At 43.1% G+C, this 18,170-nt stretch overlaps 2 protein-coding genes across 2 annotated transcripts; both read right to left on the bottom strand.

The window, feature by feature from the left end:
* Positions 1-330: 330 nt before the first annotated feature.
* Positions 331-4,556, bottom strand: aqp9a (aquaporin 9a). Its single transcript, XM_026175693.1, has 6 exons — positions 4,378-4,556; positions 4,100-4,226; positions 3,041-3,178; positions 2,739-2,857; positions 1,583-1,800; positions 331-1,090 (listed from the first exon to the last, which is right to left on the bottom strand). The coding sequence occupies exons 1-6, from the start codon at positions 4,477-4,479 to the stop codon at positions 883-885; spliced, it is 912 nt and encodes a 303-aa protein (XP_026031478.1). The 5' UTR covers positions 4,480-4,556; the 3' UTR covers positions 331-882.
* A 158-nt stretch (positions 4,557-4,714) lies between these two features.
* LOC113026614 (cingulin-like protein 1) lies at positions 4,715-18,010 on the bottom strand. The gene is made up of 19 exons (XM_026175589.1): positions 17,918-18,010; positions 15,675-16,556; positions 15,507-15,601; positions 14,019-14,124; positions 13,821-13,916; positions 13,573-13,721; positions 12,564-12,705; positions 12,265-12,477; positions 11,957-12,163; positions 11,770-11,874; positions 11,485-11,637; positions 11,110-11,280; positions 10,738-10,890; positions 7,832-7,921; positions 6,604-6,687; positions 5,851-5,975; positions 5,483-5,591; positions 5,217-5,380; positions 4,715-5,135 (listed from the first exon to the last, which is right to left on the bottom strand). The coding sequence occupies exons 2-19, from the start codon at positions 16,533-16,535 to the stop codon at positions 5,057-5,059; spliced, it is 3,102 nt and encodes a 1,033-aa protein (XP_026031374.1). The 5' UTR covers positions 16,536-16,556; positions 17,918-18,010; the 3' UTR covers positions 4,715-5,056.
* Positions 18,011-18,170: the final 160 nt, after the last annotated feature.

Here is an 18,170-nt window from a genome sequence, read left to right as displayed (position 1 = left end):
AGATGAAACAATGATGAAGCTTCTCACTTTTAAGTCTTATCATCCCATCATATTTGACTTTTCTAACAATTCTGCAGCGTTGAAGTTGCCACCTGAGGTTCCTGGTGGAAGTAAAATCAGACAACCCACTGAGTCTCAGCTCCTTCATCTGCATTGGGGACATTAGCTGGAGCGATGACATTCTACAAGACATACTTCGTCTGTGGAGCAATTTACAAACTGCTCGTATGAGAATGTTTACATCAACTGAGCATCTCATTTTAGGTTGATGTGCAGTTTTCTATTACAAATGCAGCAGAGCGGTGAAGAGAAAAATCTTAGGAGAAGTTGCAACTTGTAGAAACTTTAATGTCGACAAACAAAAGTGAGTAAGAGAGTTTTGCAAAAAGTCAAAACAAGCACAAAAAGTTTGAAGTTAATACGCAAATATCACGACAACCACTGAGAAAAACACAAAGAAATGTAACAGGGAACTTGCAAGCATGCAGAACTAATATTCTATTTTTAGTATATGCAAAAAAGGAGAATTTTTTTGTATATACAAAATGGTATTTACAACACGTATGCTGCTAATATTTATGTAATGATCTCAAATACACAGGACTGAGATTTCCATGAGTTTATGAAAAATGCAACAACAGGCAATCGAGCAAAAGTTATTCTGTGTTTTCAGAACATTTCCAAATATATTTTATTTTTATTTAGACCCATGGAAGTCTTTGGTGGTGTATCGGGCTGAAAAAAGCTTGAAGTATAACTACAGCCTATACAGCTACCAATGAGATGACACTGACACATGGATCCTGTCCTTACAGATGGAAGCTGCGCTGGTGTTCATCTAACTGACAGTAAAAGCGCTCAGTCCTGAAGGTGAAAGTCTTCTTAACTCATCGTGATCATCTCATATTTGTCCTTCAGACTGCTGTCATCATCCTCTTCGTCTTCCTCGTCCTCCTCCTCTTCCTCCTGGGGCTTCTCGTGCTCGACGTGGGGGTGGTGCAGCTCAATGAACAGGTAGTATATGACGGCCGCGACCACTCCCCCCACCATCGGTCCCGCCACTGGGATCCACCACCAGTTGTCTGCGGTGCTGCGTGCAGAGAAAAGGGAAACAGGAAGGAAGAGTCAAAAACACCAGTGGGAGAAAAAAGAGGCAGCTGTTGATCGCCGGTGCCTCCATCGGATCATGCACAAGCATCGACTGCATCTGTCAAGCGCATGTGACACTATGTAACACGTGTCACCAGCACGGGCTCACTTCGATAAATAGCTCAATGAAAGATTTGAAGAGAGGCAGGGAGATATGTCTGTATTTACATTTTCATTTCACAGAATGTGTCCACATGTTTATAACTGCAAAATTATTTTGTAAGTAAGAGATCATCAAATAAAGTTACTACATAAGTCCACATTTAGTATGTGATGCATAGTTTCTTTGTATACATTAATGATCTATCCTTCAGAAGTTACATATTCCACGCATTTTAATAATAATACCACTTTTAGACTTTTTCACCTAATGGCCAAACTGCCCACCCATCATCATCATATAATCATCTATATGTGATTCGACTCCACCTACCTGAAGACCTCCATCCCCCATCCTGCCACAGCTGTGAACAGTCTGGGTCCCAGGTCTCTGGCTGGGTTCAGGGGGTAGCCACAGTTCAGCCCCATGGACACGCCGATGGCCATGATGATCAGGCCGATGGCCAGCGGCTCGACGCCTTTAGGAGCTCCGATGTTTCCGCCGTCGATGATAGCAAGAATGCACAAAACCAGCATACCTGTTCCCACCACCTTCGAGAGAGGAACAGCAAACCTCTGATTAATGGATGAGTTTGGCTGTGCAGCTTTGATAAACGCTGGTAACATCCCAATTACAATAATATACTACATGGAGCAGCAGTTTCCCAGTGACAGCTTTTACCCATCTGCCATCAGACTATTAAATTCACAACGCACATCATAATAAAGACATAAGCCATGGATACAGTCTAAACGCTGAGCACAACTCAGCTGTAGTTTTTATTTGATATATTAGATATATATTGTTTATATATTGTTTCTTTGTTTAATGTTCTATAACGCGGACCAGTGCACATATTAATATATTCATTAACTCATTTCATGTCATTTATTTGAGGGATTTTTGTGCAATTTGAAGTAACTAAGCTATTTGTTTACTTCACAGTCATATAATATGCCATCATGTGAATTTCTTCAAACTTCTATTATAACTATAATTTTCTAACTGAAAACATCTGAATACAAATTAATAAAACATGTCCAGTTAATGTGTATAGTGATCTGGGTGCATTTAAATCACATTTGCAACGTCTTAACTCTGATCCCTGTGCAGATGATTCACTCTGACTCAAATCGTACTTGACCTCTGAGCATGAGAATGAAAATAACATTTGCATAAACACAATCGCACTAAGCAGACTTATCGCAGCGCTTTACCTGCTGTGGTTTCCACCATCTTTGGAAACACAAGCAGACGTGTTAATTTTGTATTGCTGCAACAAATAAACAGACTGGAAATGGCGTTAAGTAAATGTGACCTTCTGCAGAGTACCAGGAAATGGACATTAGGCCCAAAAGTGAGCCGAAAAGGGGGTGTTCTCAGACTAAATAGGCCGATCGATTCTGCATTAGCCACATTGGCCAGACTTTACAGTATTTAGAGGCAGAAAGAGAGCGGAGGTCAGTGGTTCACCGCGACTAGAGCTTGCCTGATCAATGAAGCCGCCGAGGACTGACAGGTGTCTGCCGGGGTATGAGGCAAAAATGTGGCCCGTTGCATTGATACCCGTCACTGACAGAATCCCACTGGTGAAGTCCATGAAGGCATCTGTGAGGAGCACAAAGAGACATCTGACATAACTGCAACAAGTCACAGGGATCCATTTCTATCTTGTGCAGTCAAACCCAGGGTTAAAATATTCTCACAGCGGCAGCTGAGTGTTGTGCACTTAATCACTTCTTTACATAACACTTGTTATGGCTTTATATACATATACAAAGGAGGCTTCACCATAGTATAATCCAAAGACTGCAGCAGCTCCTGCAAAAGCACCAAGAAACTGAGCGATGACGTAGAAAGGAAACTTCCAGATCTTCAGTTTGCCCAAAATTACCATGGCCAAAGACACAGCGGGGTTCACATGGCCCCCTGGGAGAGAGGACAAAGCACAGAGTAAAAGAGGGGTGCAGTGTGTGTGTGTGTGTGTGTATGTGTGGGTGGCTGGCATGATATCCTCTCCATCATTAGTGAGGCTGTCACATTTACAAGAGGCAACAGCAGGGGAGCAGCCCCCCAGGGCGGTTCACGGTTTGTTTTTTTAGAGGCAGAATAAAGGTCACTACCTCAAAAAAACAAAAAAGATTCTGTTGTTATTTTTAATAAGGCCAGGTAGTTTTTATATATATATATATATATGAGAAACCTGCCTGTTATATCTCTTCATGAAATACTATGGGTGGGGGTTTGATTTAATTCAATTCAAACCCCTGCTCACATGAAGTAAGCATTCTCACTGGGACTGAGTCTGGTCTCTGCTATAGACAGATGAACGTAGCCTATGATCAATGCAGTTTGCAGGACATTTAGTGCCCAGGGTTATGTACGACCCCAGAGAGGCTGTGTTAATAAATCAATGGTCAGTACACATTTGGTGGATCTGGACAGAGAGCTGGCACCTTCCTGTTGATGCCGGAGCTGGGGGAGGTGGCACATGGCCGGACAGGAAGCCATAAAGATTTAATACTACAAGCTGCATGCCTCATGAGTATCAATGTTTTTATTACAGCAGCACGTACAAGAGAGTCGTGTCAGATTGTTTTATATGTTCTGGCAGAGACGGTTTGTATTGACTATAAATTAAGAGGTTAAGATAGAACGCTAAACAAACTTTTAACAACTACAATGTTAAAACTTTTTACTTTTGATTTTCTTCACAAGTGTGTCAGCTCTGCTGGCCATGCATAAATTAAGCAGAGCTAATCGGGGTCTTGCAGCCCATCTGAGGCCAACTTTATGTCAGCAGAAATAAAGAATTAACTAAATAAGAGCAACATTAAAAGCGGCATTTACCTGAAACTCCACCGGCCACATACGCTGCCATCATCAGGCCTACAGAGAAGCCGATGTGGACGGTGAGGGGTTCGCCCAGGGTGTTTCGACTGAGGACGGTCTGAGCGACGGAGCCGCAGCCAAACAGCTGACAAACAGAGAGGAACATATCATTAATCAAACTGAAATAAAGCAATCAAATCAGCTGAAGGAATTACAGGAACTTCTAAAGCGAGCAGATGCAATGTTTGATTTCTGAGAAAAAAAATAGTTTCATTCTAAAAGAAAAGAATACTTACAACCAAGACAAACGTTCCCAGGAATTCTGCCAGAAATTCCTTAAATATTCCATGTTTTAGAGCACAGTGTTGCCTCATGCTTCTCTTGTTTTGTACTTCCATGTATCGCCGTGCCAACAGATGTCAAAACTGTCAGGCGCTTTGAATCCCTGGAGCTCATTAGAGTCACATCTCCACCTCTGCACAGCCTCAGCCATTAAGAGCAGGCCATTGATCCATTCGTACAACTACCATTCTGACAGAGTTTCATAGCTGAGGGTTACCAGCAGATGAGTTTTGTGTTGTTTTTACATTTAAACTAAGCTTTCTCTCATTTTTTTGTTCAAAGTCAAAGTCTCAGACTGACAGAAATGTCACACAGCTGTATTTATTTCAGTGTCTGGAGGCGTATATACACTGGTGAATGTTGAAAAAAGCATTTTAGTGCATTTAGTTATTATCTTAAGAACGTTCACGCCACGTCATATTCATTAATACACCAACAGAATAAATTAGAGATTAAGAATAATCAAGTTGGTCTGATAATGCAGTTATAAATATCACCACAAGAGGTCAGCATTGGCAAGGTGCCATGCAGCTCAAGGTGGAAGTCACACCTGAGTTGTTAATGACATTTTACTCAATTGTGAAATGTTCACAGTGACATTAAATTCCAGATTGAATTCTTTTTAAGCGCGGGTCAGTCAGATCCCAGGTCGTCTAAGTCGTTCACATCGTCCTCTGCGACCTTAGTGAGGGGAGTGGCCTTCTTCTTCCGCCTGTTGAAGCAAAAACATTAAATGATGGTGATGACGTGATTTAGTGCAGCGGCATGTTAAAGGCAGAGAGCGATCGATCACCTCATCTCATTCCGCACTGCACTCAGCTGGCTGTGAAGCTGCTCGTTGGCCTCCATCTGCTCATCCAGCTCTCTCTGCAACTTCTTTTTAGCGTGTTCCAGACGCTCGATCTCCTCCTCCGCCTCGTCCATCTGCCTCTTCGCCGTCTTTAGCCTCTGAGTCAGCTGCAGAGTTCGGGGAAAAACGAGATAAAGAATCACGAGTCGAGTCGCCTGCTGAAGAGAACATCGTAACAAGGTTTTATTCGTGGTTAAAGATGTGTCGACCTGGTCCGTCTGGCTCTGCAGGTTGAGGCGCTCCTCGTCTCCCTGCATTTTCATCTCCTTCAGCTTGCGCTCCAGCCTGCGGTTCACTTGTTGTAAGTTGTTGTTGTCCCTGAGAGCAAAAGCAACAAGGGATCATGTGCCTGTTTTTTCCTCCAGCTTTGTGTAACTTAACACACTCCTAGTGTGCAGACCAGAGATGATTTTTCTTACAACCAAGTGATAAATGGGTCCACCACTCACTGAGAGCCAGGACCAAGAATCTGAGTTTCTGTAGTTGCACTGATCCATACAGCCTTAAGCCATATTAATGTCTAAAACTGATGAGAAGTTGTTAAAGTAAGGTCACTTTTTGCTGTGTGTTTGCTCACTTCTCTTCTCCTTGCAACCTCTCCTCCAGCTCCTGGATGCGGATGTTGAGCTTGGAGACGAGTGAGTCCTGGTTGCTCTTCTGTGAACCTTCCAGATGAGCCACTCTGCTTTTAAGGTCCTTATTCTGCCAGAGAGAATACGATGAAGAATTTTAGCTTTTTAAAAAAAAAAAAAAAATCTGTAATAGCAACATGAAGCAGTAGTTTCTCAGGGTGGTCGCAGTTTTGTTTGCTTCTTGCACAAGAATGTAAGAGCTTGAGGTTGTTATTCCACGGATCCAAAGGGGGGAGGCAATGGTATATTAAACAAAGTAGGAAAAAACAAGCTTTGCAAAACTTTGCACAGTTGTTAACCCTCAAGCATGTAAGCAATACAGTTTGGTGAGCAATGCTGAGAGTAAGCTGAACCTTTTTGTATCTTTACAAGAAATTTTAAAAAAAAACTCTGCAGGGCACCTTTGAGCAGGTTTCCATTAACACCATTAACATCAATGCTGATATTGAACATGAATCTTACAATTTGAACGCCATGCTGATTTTATTCCACATGCATTTACATGAGTATTTCACTTGATTTTGGTTATTATTTAAAAGCAAAAGCTTAAAAGAGCTGAGTATCTAACTTGGATCTTAACCCTCATTTTTCAGCAGCAGTCTCTTGCATCACATTGACTCCACCTTAAGATTTTTTTTTCTCCAGAAACGATTTCACTCTGTTTAGCTGTCTGGTGTTGGGGGGTTAGGGATAATTACCTGCCTCTCCAGGCTTATCTTATCGCACTCCAGATCCTGCCTGGCAGATCTCTCCTGCATCAGTTCATTCCGCATCTGATCCATCTGTTAATGCAGAGAGAAACATAGTTTTTATTATCCATTATACATGTACTGCATAACATCGCACATAAGAAATACAGCTGGGACATATGGACACTGAACTACTAATTTATTATTTGCTGAGCTTGTACTTCATATGTTTTCCCCCTGAAAGTAGACTTTTACTTATTTTCTCTAAACACTCAGTTTGAGGTGTTTTTTTCCCTGTTGGTTCAATGTGACGTCAAAGAAATTGATATTCTTGCTTAGAGACACAAAGGCATCTCAGATGCACAGAGTTGCCCGGAGGCTGTGAGGACAGACGCATCTACCTCCTACCGTTCAAACGTTTTGTTTGTGATGGGCAGCCAATCAGAGGAAAGTTCGCTTAAAGAGAGGAGGACAAAGTATAAATTGCAGGGTAACCTTTGAATAATGCAAGAAACATTGATTTAAAAGGAATATAAGGCACTAGAAATGTGCACAAGGGTTCTCCTTTAACACTAAACCTCACAACTTGCTTTCCGTTCACATGCATTCTCTTCAATACTGACTGCAAACAAGACCATGTGTTATTACAAACTTTCAGTTTAAATAAAAGGTTTCCATAAAAACAGGGGAAATTCAGTCCGGTCTGAGCGGACACATCAGATCTAAAGGCTCTCCTCACTAATAACATCCAGAGGCCCAGAGGAGGGAGTGTGAATACTTGCTCACAATAGTTAGCTGTTTTTTGGGGGAGCAGGGAGTGGGGGTGGGGGGCTTAGTAGTTTAACCAAAAGAGCATTTTGTGTCACCTACTGTGTACTACTTTGCTCCCCTAAACGTAGGCCAGCATTAAAAGCACACTGAAGATGAGGAAGCGGTGAAGAAGCATGATTAATGACCAGACGAAACAACAAAACAAACTTGTTTTACGCGCAGCTCAGAAACATCAGCAGCTTTGGGTGTTTGCAGAGAAATCTGAGCTCTCAGCTCAACATCTGTTTATGATCAAAACAGAGCTGAGGGCCCAAAATTGAGACAGGCAATAAATCTATCACTGGTAGGTTGTTGTTTTTGTGGAGGGAAATTCATGAGCATTAGAAAAATGCAAAATGTGAGCTTCATCTGGAAAAAAAAACACACACACAAAAAAACAGCAAAGACAACAAGGGAGTAAACCTGCCTGCTCCTTGGTTTTGTCTAATCGCTCCATCAAGCGGTCAGCACTGCCGCGCTCATCACAAAGGTCTTCTTCCAGGTGGCTGATGCGCTCCTGAGAGGAGAGGAAATGAATGAAAAGATGCTTCAAACCATCATCGACTTCATTTAAATTGCACGCTGGAAGCACAGGGGACATGAGATATTTATCTCTGGAGAATGTGGTTAGAAAGCTGACTCAGATTAGACGAGGGTATTGGGTAACATTATACAAGGAAGCCTTCAGGAAAAATGCACAAAAAAACCCGCTTTGCTATTATGTTAAACTCTGCTTGCGTTAGCAGTGGATGTGTGTGTGTGGGGGGTGGGGGTAGGTAGAAGAAGGTTTCTGAGAACGGTCGGACAGGTCTGATAACTTTCAACAGTAAATACGCTCTTCCTCGGTTGATACAAAGTGTCAACAGTGCGCACGCTGGTATCACTGTGTAATGTTTTTGCATCGGCAAGACAAACAGGGCTGAGCTGCGAGACGCTGTTTCCAGTGAACTTCTCCTCACCCAGAGCAGGTACAGGTGACAGTGCAAATACACGCAGAGGAACAGGTAAACATTACGTGTGTGACTGCGCGCTCTTACACGTGTTATAGCTGGGAATATTACTGTTGCCATCTAACCATGTGGGTAGATTTTCATCTTTAAGCTTAAACTGGAGGATTAGATCTACAGTGAACTCTGAGATACTTTTGTATTACTTGGTTTTATTAATGCAGCCACACAAATTTTAGTAAAAAGTCTCGCTCCAGGTCTGTATAAACAAGAGGCAAGCACCTGGAAAAGACAGTTTAACAATGCTTCATTTTAACCTTTCCCTTTCTGCACCCATAGGGATGTAGGTAAATGAGCAGACACTGTAAGACAGACACTTAAGTGATTACAGGATTGTTTTTCCATCTGCAGTCATTTTTTTCTCTAATTCTGCCCTGGGAACCTCAGCACCTTTCCCCTCATATCTGGAAACTCTGGTGTGGAAAGAGCAACAGCAAGAACAGTAAAGAACACTGCAGACATAAATAACAGCAGGCAGGCCACTGAATGAGTTAGAAATAACAGGAAAAGGAGGGGGTGGGCAATAGGTGGGTTGCAAAGTGGCTTGCACGGGCAGCAGAACAGTATCCAGACTAAAACAACTTAAATACTGTGACTATATGAAATTCTATTACGGATGATAACAGCTGACTAAAAGGACTTCCACTCCTTGGCTAGTTTGGAGATACAATTAAGCTCAATTTGTTACAATGTTTAATGTAAAATATTTTTAACAAATAAGTATATTAACTAAGGTGAAATAAAGGCTACGTCCACACTAGCCCGGATAGAGTTGTGCGTCCACATTGAAACGGCCGAAAACACTTACGTTCCAGTACTGCGCATGCGTGAAACGCAAGACGATTCGGCCTGCCTGATTTCTGTCTGCCGCATATTTACTTTCCGGCTCTTTGAAAGGTCAAGTTTTTAAATGGATTACCGATGAGGTGGACTTGTTGCTGCGAGTAACACAAAAGTACAAAGTTGCAAAAGCGAGTGAGAATTAACAAATTTGAAGAAAAGCTATCTGAAGCATGTACAAACTGATATTAATCTTTAATAGGGCTGTCGAAATTGAGAGCAAACAAAACAACTGCTGCCCTCCGCTATCTTTGTTTAATTGGTCACATGACTGCGTCACATGACTAAAATGCGTCATTGTTTTCCAAGGTCTCATTTTTCGCTGTCCACACTGCGACGCGAAAGCACCGTCTTCAAATTTATTCATTTTCAAAACGCTGCGTTTTCCTTCGGGGAAAACGCCTTGTAGACGGGAGGCCAAAACGGAGAGAAAACGATGCGTTTTCAAATGAAAGCGCATTAGTGTGGAAGTAGCCAAAGTGTTACCAACAGTCTTGTGTTCACTTGGGCTATGTCCACACGTACCCGGGTATTTTTGAAAACGCAGATTTTTCTATGCGTTTGCACCTTTCGTCCACACGTAAACGGCGTTTTTTGTCACTGAAAACGGAGATTTTAAAAAAACTCCGGCCAGGGTGGATATTTTCTAAAACTCCGTTTTTGCATTTACGTGTGGACAAACGCAGCGTCAAAGATGTGCGCCTTTTCTGACGTCACAGTGTGCGCCACGTTATTGTTTCGGTGAAATGAATTTCTACAATACTGTTAATTGTAGTCTCTGCAGTGTTTAAATGCTTACATATACACACACAGTTACTGTCCCTCCACACATACGACTCGGTTCTGCTTCTATGCCCCAGCTTTGTTTACTTTTTCCCACCGAGGCTTCTAGACTTCTGATTGGCCAACATTTCTACACGGTTAGGAATATAGCGCCACCTGCTGCTTTGGCATGTTCCTAGCAGCGTTTTCCTTCATTTCTGCCTTTACGTGTGGACGGGATTATTTTTTAAAACGAAAACGGAAAATTTCCGTTTTCAAAAATACCCGTGTACGTGTGGACGGAGTAAAATAAAATAAAAAATGGGGTAGGAACAGGTTATTTTGTTTCTGTTACCATCCGAATGTAATTATATTGTTTCAGAAGGTAACCATCAATCCATCCATATGTTTTTGCTTATCCAATAAAATGACACAGGAGGTGCTGGAGCCTATCTCAGCCACCATGGGGTGAGAGGCGGGGTACACCCTGGACACGTTAACAGTCTGTCACAGGACTAACACAGAGAGACAGGAAACTATTCAAATTCACCAGTTAACCAGGCCCCTAAAAATGCATGCCTTTGGAAAACCAGAAAACATGCAAACTCCACACCGAAAAGCCTGATGGAGCAATTGAACCCACAACCTTCTTGCTGTGAGGTAACAGTGGTAACCACCGCTGCATTTTGAGTTTGACAAGCTGGAGGTTCAGAGATGTTTTTACCTCCATGAGTTTGACCTGGCGCTCTCGCTCGTCCATCGCGGCAACATTCCTCTCCTCCAGCTCCTCCACCTTCTGCTCCAGCTGCCGGCCCCTCAGCTGGGCCTCCTGCTGCTCCCTGCGACACCTCCGCAGATCCTCCTCCAGAGGAAACAGCTGAACAAGAAAACAGCTCAAAGGTTAAACACAAAGCAACATGCAATGTCCGGTGCTGAGCAGTAAAGCAGACACTTCTACAGACAACACATAATCCGTAGAGTCTGACCACTTTTATTCAAAATCATACAAAACGTGCATGTTCTCATACTCTTATTTTTCTTTTGGTGACTAAGACTAATTCATGCTGATGAATCAGGGAGACGGTGAGCACCACACCTCTTCCTGCAGTTTTTTGGCTGCCTGTCTGGATTTCTCCAGCTCTGCTCCCTTTTCCTGCAGCTGTCTCCGCAGCTCGGCCAAGTCCCTCTGACTCTTTTCTTTGGCCTCATCGACCTGGTTCTGAAGCACATCTGTGGACGCCTCACACTCCTCTATGATGCCATTCATCTACCCGTGCAGATAAACAAAGAGCTCAGATAAGCGAGACATAGGAGATGAAAGAAGTTATGCAAGCACGAGACTTAACAGCTGTTTCTGGTGATCTCATGGCTTCAGGGTTAAGATAGCAGACTTTCAGGCCTCATTTGGCTCCAAGAACACATAGAATTTTTTTGGAAGGCCTTAAAAGAATAGTTTATGTCCCCCTCTCACCTTCCTCTGCAGTTGCTCCATGGCCCTGTCCTGCAGCCTTCTCTCATCTTCCAGCTCAGTTTTTGTCTTCCACAGCTCCTCCACTTGCTTCTTCTCCTCCCTGAGCTTCTCTTTCAGGTCTCTGTGCTCATGGTTCAATTTGGCTAGTTTACCCTGTCAGAAGAAAACCCAGAGTAAAGAATTCATTTCAAGAGCATAGCTATGATGCTCATGAAATAATATGATATAGTAGACATGATGAAGTGTGCTCCATTTTTCTCCCGCTCAACCTTATTTCCTTGATACCTGCACGTCTTCCAAGCGAGTGAGCAGCGACTTGTTAGACTGACACATCTCTTCTTCATTCCTCCTCACATCGTCCAGCATTTCCTCAACCTGTTGCTTTTCCCTCTGAAATGGCATGAAGCAAAAGAAAACTGAACAAACTGAAAATTTGACATTTATCTCCCTACATTTGCACCCCTTTCCTCACCTCAAGCTGCTTTGATCTCTGCTCCAACTGTCTTTCTGTGGTTTTGTACTCCTGGATCACCTGATTCAGCTGCTCCAACTTGTTGTTAAGCTCTTGCACCTTCCCTCTCAGCTGATCTCTCTCCTGGCTCAGCTCCTTCAGTTGCACCTTAGCTGCACCGCTCTCCTCCTCCGCCTCGAGCTTCTTCTGGCAGAGCAGAGCATTGCTCTGAGAGACAGGGCGAAAGCAAAGTGTGAGATCAACATCGAAATATGACGTGACACAGGGGTGTGATAGATCAGAGCAAATGGAGGTATGTTTCCTGGTACCTCTTTAACCAGCTCCAAGTGCCCGAGCAGCTTCTGAAGCTCCTGTTCGTGCTCCTCCTTCAGAGCAGAGGTGTATATATCCTGAGTCTCCACCTCCTCTTTAAGTGCTCCCTTCAGGGCACTGAGCTCCCTCTCTCTGCGATGCAGCAAGTCCTCCTGCTCTTCCTTCACCTGTAGCATCTCCTGAAATTCTGCATGCAGCTGGGATAAATCCTGTCAAATTCACCATCACAAATATATATTTAAGGGAAAAAGCTGCTTTACATCTGCTATATTTTGGCTCGCGGGCTTTCATTTACCTGCAGAAGGACTTCTTTCTCTTCATTTATCACCTCTGCTTTCTTTGCTCGGTCCAGCTCGTCGTGCATCTCTGAGAGCTGCTGCTGAAGGTCCTGCATCTCTGCTTTAGCTCTCTCTTTCTCAGCCTTCATTTGAGCCACCCTGGCAACATACGAGAACAGATTCATATTTCATATCAAAGACAGGAGCTCGCTTATTCTCCTTAAATGCTGCAAAAAGCTGCTTAACTGGAATAGACTGAAAAACAGGAATCTTCACTTTTGAAACAAACTACCACTAAACCAAAAGTGTATTCAACTAACTGCTTTCAGTTCAATGCCCTTCATCCAATCATACATCAGAGTGCACTCAAGTGACCAGAGAGCATGAGCAGAGGCTTACACGAAGACCCTGAAAAACAGCATTGAGTTAAAGTTCTGTATCTCAGGATTTCATTAAAATAATGTTGTTGAGTTTTTTTCCAGTGGGAAAAATACTAATTTGTCTTTTTGCTTAGTTTAGAAGATCAAAAGCACTTTGTAATATGGCAGCAGTACTAGTTCCGTCAAAAAGCAACAAATCCTCCAGATCAGCAGGCTGTGCAGTATCATTTTTATTTTAAAATGCACGTGCTGGGCTCTTTCATGACCAGTAGCACTTGGACTTGGACCTGACCATTTAAATCCCAACAGTCGGTTTGTATATGGAGTGCTTCACCTAAACTGCAGAAACATGACACATTCAGGCTTGGCGAGTCTAGTTTGACTTTAGTGTCAGATGGCTGCCCCGCCCTGAGCCTGGTTCTGCAGGAGGTTTCTTCCTTTTAAAGGGGTGTTCTTCCTTCCCACTGTTGCCAAGTGCTTGCTGTTAGGGGGCTGACTGATTATTGTGTCTTCACCTTACAATATAAAGTGCACTAAGGCATTTGTTGTGATTTGGCACTAAATAATTAAAACCAAATTAAACTGAATCACTAGGCAGAGCTTTACTTTAAAGCTTTGGTGAATGACCTGAAGGTCACAGCCTTACTCCTCTTTGGTAAACTGAAGTTCTGCCTCAACTTCTCCCAGCTTGTCCCTGAGTTGGCTGAGCTCAGCTTGGCTTTTTATCAGCTCTTCCTGAAGTTTCTTCTTTTCTGTCCTCGCCTTCTCACAGGCTTTGGCTAAAGTCATTTCATTCTGCAGGAAAAGAACAACAACAGACAGGGACATTGTCAGTCACAGGAAGAGGAAGTGAGCTGTTTGGAGGTGACGCAGCAGGATGGGGCTACACTACACCTTCATCTCAGCGTCTAGTCTTTGCCTCAGTTCCGACACTTCTTTCTCCAGCTCTGCCTGTTTCTCCCGCAGGAGCTTTATCGCCTCTTCGTAGTCCTAAAAGCAAAACATTGCAATAATATAAGCAGTTTCAGACAAACACAATAAATCACATTGGAGAGTGAGCTGCCCTGACGAACATCTCATGCCAACACTGACTTTCTCCTCCTGCTCCACATTGGCAGCAGTTCTCCATTTGAGCTTGTTGATCCTCCGAAAGAGCAGGTGGACCTTTCTATGGGTGGTGGAGTCGTCATCAGTCGTTCTGGGCAGCAAGAAAAAATATTTAGCAAACACAGTAACAACACCGATGAAAAGATGAAACTTGATCTGGTTGCGGCAGGGCAGGACCTCCTCTGAGCGTGATGTCAAGTAGCTTTGGTATGCAGAAATAAAACATTGTTCACTTGACCTCTCTTAGGGGTACAACACATAATTCAGCATTTTTTTGTAAATAAATTGCACCAAACAGGCACTGGTAGATGTTTCAAACTTTCCAAGTGCAGCAGATATTTTATCAGTAAAAACATGGTCGTGCTCTACATTCCTGACTTGAGAACACACATCTGGAGCAGCTCCCCGTATCAGACTGCACTGCCTGATCTCAACCACACACTCACCACTAGACCAACAGGGAGTACTGAATATACTATTATGAAAAATGAGACAATGTTATACACAACAAATATAACTTGTTTTTGTTCGATTGGTTTTTTATTGGAAATTAGGTTGAAAACAGGAAACAAAACTTGTTTATTAAGATAGTTTAGAGTAACAGCAGAGCCGTTATGGAAGATATTACATATTTTAGATGGAGCCTAGACAACTGCCCCCATCACCCGGACCACTTGCTTATCTGATCTCAAGCTCAAACAAGCTGTTTCTCATGGAAAATGTATAGATAAAGTCTACATCCTTCAGAGTTTATGATTTATAAGTATTGTATGTACTGTTTGTGCAATGTTAACCATGTTGCCAGATCGTCTGTAAAGCACAAACATCTCCACCGCACGTGTTCACATTAGTGCACAACTCCTCTATTTTGAGTCTGATATACGGATATACTGGTAAGGAAGTATGTGGGGCATTGCAGGTGAGGTGTGGATGAGCAGGGGGGGGAATATAGAATGAGACCAAGTCAATTAAATTGTTTTTTAAGGAAAAAGAAAAAAGGGGAAACTATATTATACTTTTATTTCAGTAAAATTCCTTTGTTATTGCTAATAATTTATTTTAAAAAGGGTCTAAATCTCACAACAGGTCATATCCTGTTTGCTAGACTTCAGAGAGCTAATAATGTGACAGCCTATAAAGTAATCCAGAACACTGTCATCTGACATTTCTAAACTTTTGCTTTTGTGCACTTTAAACAAACAAAATTGAAAACGCTGAACTTTAGAGGTGCCGGTCACTGTTCTTTGTAACTGTTTGCACAAAGCCTTGCTCGCTGCTCCTCCAAGTTTACAGTGTGTGCTTAAACGCTAACAATACAAATCAAGCTGCCTTTCCTGTTGGAGTCTCTTATTTAAGGTATAGGCAAACACCGTAATTCAACCCATTTGCAAGAAATCAAATATATGCTCTATAGTTCCTAAAATGTCTGTTTGCCCCTTTAAAGTAAAGTGCCGAAAGCTTGGGGGGACTTACCCAGCCTTCAGGTAAGTGAACAGCATTTGTTTCGTCGTGTCTTCGGCTGGATCTACTGAGAGCTCTTGCTGTCCTTTCAGAAGATCGGGAGTGACCTGATTAGGGAACATACGGCAAATAAATCTGATCTTTCAAATGACAACTTTGCCCTAAAACAAAAGCCTGTACCTGTGCATCTCTTTCATCAGATTCATCAGCCCGGTCACCGCTTGATGCTTTCTCTGCTCTGTGAAGCCCTTTGGCGGTCGTATCTTTGTTGCTTGGTGGCTTTAAGTTGACTTCTCCACTGAGGAGTCGAGCCCTGGCCGATCCAGGAGGGTACATCCCGCCCTTCAGAGACGAGTTCCTGCTAGCTGAAGGGGAGGGCGAGGAGGATTCAGAGGTTCGACTGCTGTCCACGCTGCGTGACCGACGACACTCCTCGAGGTTCAGCCTGTTCCTCGGGCCTCTTCCCCTCCGTTGGTTGCTGTTAAACTGGCTTATTAGTTTCCCTACAGAAATGATGGAGTCGGTCTCCACTAAGTTTGGGGACCTTGGAGAAATTTGTCCACCAGATGGAGGCGCCTTGTTCTGGGTCAACTCAGCAGGGTCTTCTCCTGGGCCCTCAGCAGGCAGAGGGATCCTGGGTTTGGTCACGTTGGTAGTCGGTTTGTTTGAGGCTGTTTGTGAAGGAAACCCCGGGCTCAGTTTATTATTTTCAGGGCTGTAGGATCTCATGATCTCTGGGCGTTTCTGATAATTAAACACGGGGGAGTTAACCATCTTCTGTGGTTCAGGTGATAGCTGTCTGTCATCCATGGACCTTCGCGCCATACCCGGGTTGTACCCTGCCTGGTGAGTGATGACAGAAACGTCCCTGTTGCTGTCCTGGCTTGAACTGTTCAGAACCACATAGGGTTGACCTTTAATCCCTTGAACCTGAATCCTCACTCCAAACGAGTTGTCCTGGCTGCCCCTGTGACTGTGCTCCAGCATGTAGCCCCTCTGTGTCCTGATGTCTGGAGAACCGCTCGGCCTGTGAGACTCCATCCCAACCCCTCTGGAGATAAACTGGTGGTAACACGCACAGACAGGTATGTTAAAAATGACACCAAGAGGGAGACTGCATGGGAGAGTGAATTGAAAACCGATGCTTCAGGTTGGTCAGGCCTTATCATCTGTTTACAAAACACTGGAGCAGGGTTGGAGCTTAAGAGGGAACGTAAGGACAGACATCGAAGGAGCTCCTCCCACAGCTGCACATAAAGACACAATAAATGGATGCTGGTGAGTGCCTGATATTGCTGTGCAATGAAAACAGCTCTTTCTGTGTGCTAATGACAGCGTACTATTGTACAGCCCGAGCTGAGCCAACTGCATGACGACTACAACTGGCTGAGGTGGAGAGGTGTCGTCATCCGCTCCGTCGTATGACACTTGAGGAAAATGTTTGTCAACAAACACACTACTGTGAGGCTGTAACACACAAACACAATAGAAGACAGTATGGTGTCTTCCTACGAGCCCCATCCTTAGCATGCTGCCACTCCAAATAACCCTCGAATGACCAACACTTTTACAGAAGTGACCCGGTGAGGTCATTTGTGACCCCAATATATTGTAGGCAATAATATATATATTTTTATTTCACTCTACATGGCTTTATTGTGCGTATATCTTTTCCTTTAACTATTCCAAAATGTGCTGATTTAGTTAACTATCAATGTTATGGAAAATAATCATGATAATAATAATAGTTTTAAGGGATTTATAAGCACCACAAAATCAGAAAAAAGAGAGAAACACATTAAAAATGTTCATTTTTCAGCCAGTCCAGCCTCAGTTCATTGCGATGTTTGAACTTAGACTAACTAAACAGTAACTTTCACCAATCACCTATCAGTCATAAACTACTTTTGGTTGCCAGGTTGTAGAAAAAACAGCACTCCGCTGCTTTGTCCTGTTAGTTTAAATTGACCAGCCCCCTTCAATTCCCCTTAAATCGACTGCTCAGCTGATGTTAAGTAAAAGTTAAATGACTTGGTTAAAAAAAAAAAAGACAGCAAATTGTCCCATTGGTGGGTTTTCTACAACCTGCCATGTTCATGCGTAATAAGAGCTTCTAACGTTTCATTGGGTCGTTCTTACTTTGTCATTCTAGGTACTTAACATGAACTCATTTGTCCTTGGATACTACAGTATCTGCCACTCACACACTTTATCCGGATAAACTTTACTTCGCTACTTTAAAAAGGATACAAGAACTCTACCTGCTTCTGTTGTAAAAAGACCGCGACTTAATGAAAAGGTGTAGTAAAAAGTTGGAGTAACATCTTTAAACGCGCTGCTGATCACCGCAGATGGGGTATCTTTGAAGGATTGAGGTCGTTCGCGTTATTTAGAGCAGGTTTTGTTCTTAATCTCAAACTTACCGTATTGTGTGAGCGCTGACTTGTCCTCCTCCTCCTCCTCTGTCCGATCGGACTGTCCAGCCTCCACCCGCCGAGACATGATCAGCCCCGCTCAGAGAGGCGTTCACTGTCACACAGAAACATCATATGACTGCTGCTGCTGCTGCCTAGTGCTCGCTTTGAGGTAGGCTTATACATAAATCTATAATAATGATACGAAGAATTCCCTACATGTAATTGTATTAGTAGTTCTGCAGTTCTAAAGCACGTTTAG

The sequence above is a fragment of the Astatotilapia calliptera genome, chromosome 7 (genome assembly GCF_900246225.1).
Source record: "Astatotilapia calliptera chromosome 7, fAstCal1.2, whole genome shotgun sequence".
NCBI classification, from domain to species: domain Eukaryota; kingdom Metazoa; phylum Chordata; class Actinopteri; order Cichliformes; family Cichlidae; genus Astatotilapia; species Astatotilapia calliptera.
The sequence above is the reverse complement of the archived record's forward strand: the minus strand, read 5'-3'. Positions and strand labels throughout refer to the sequence as shown.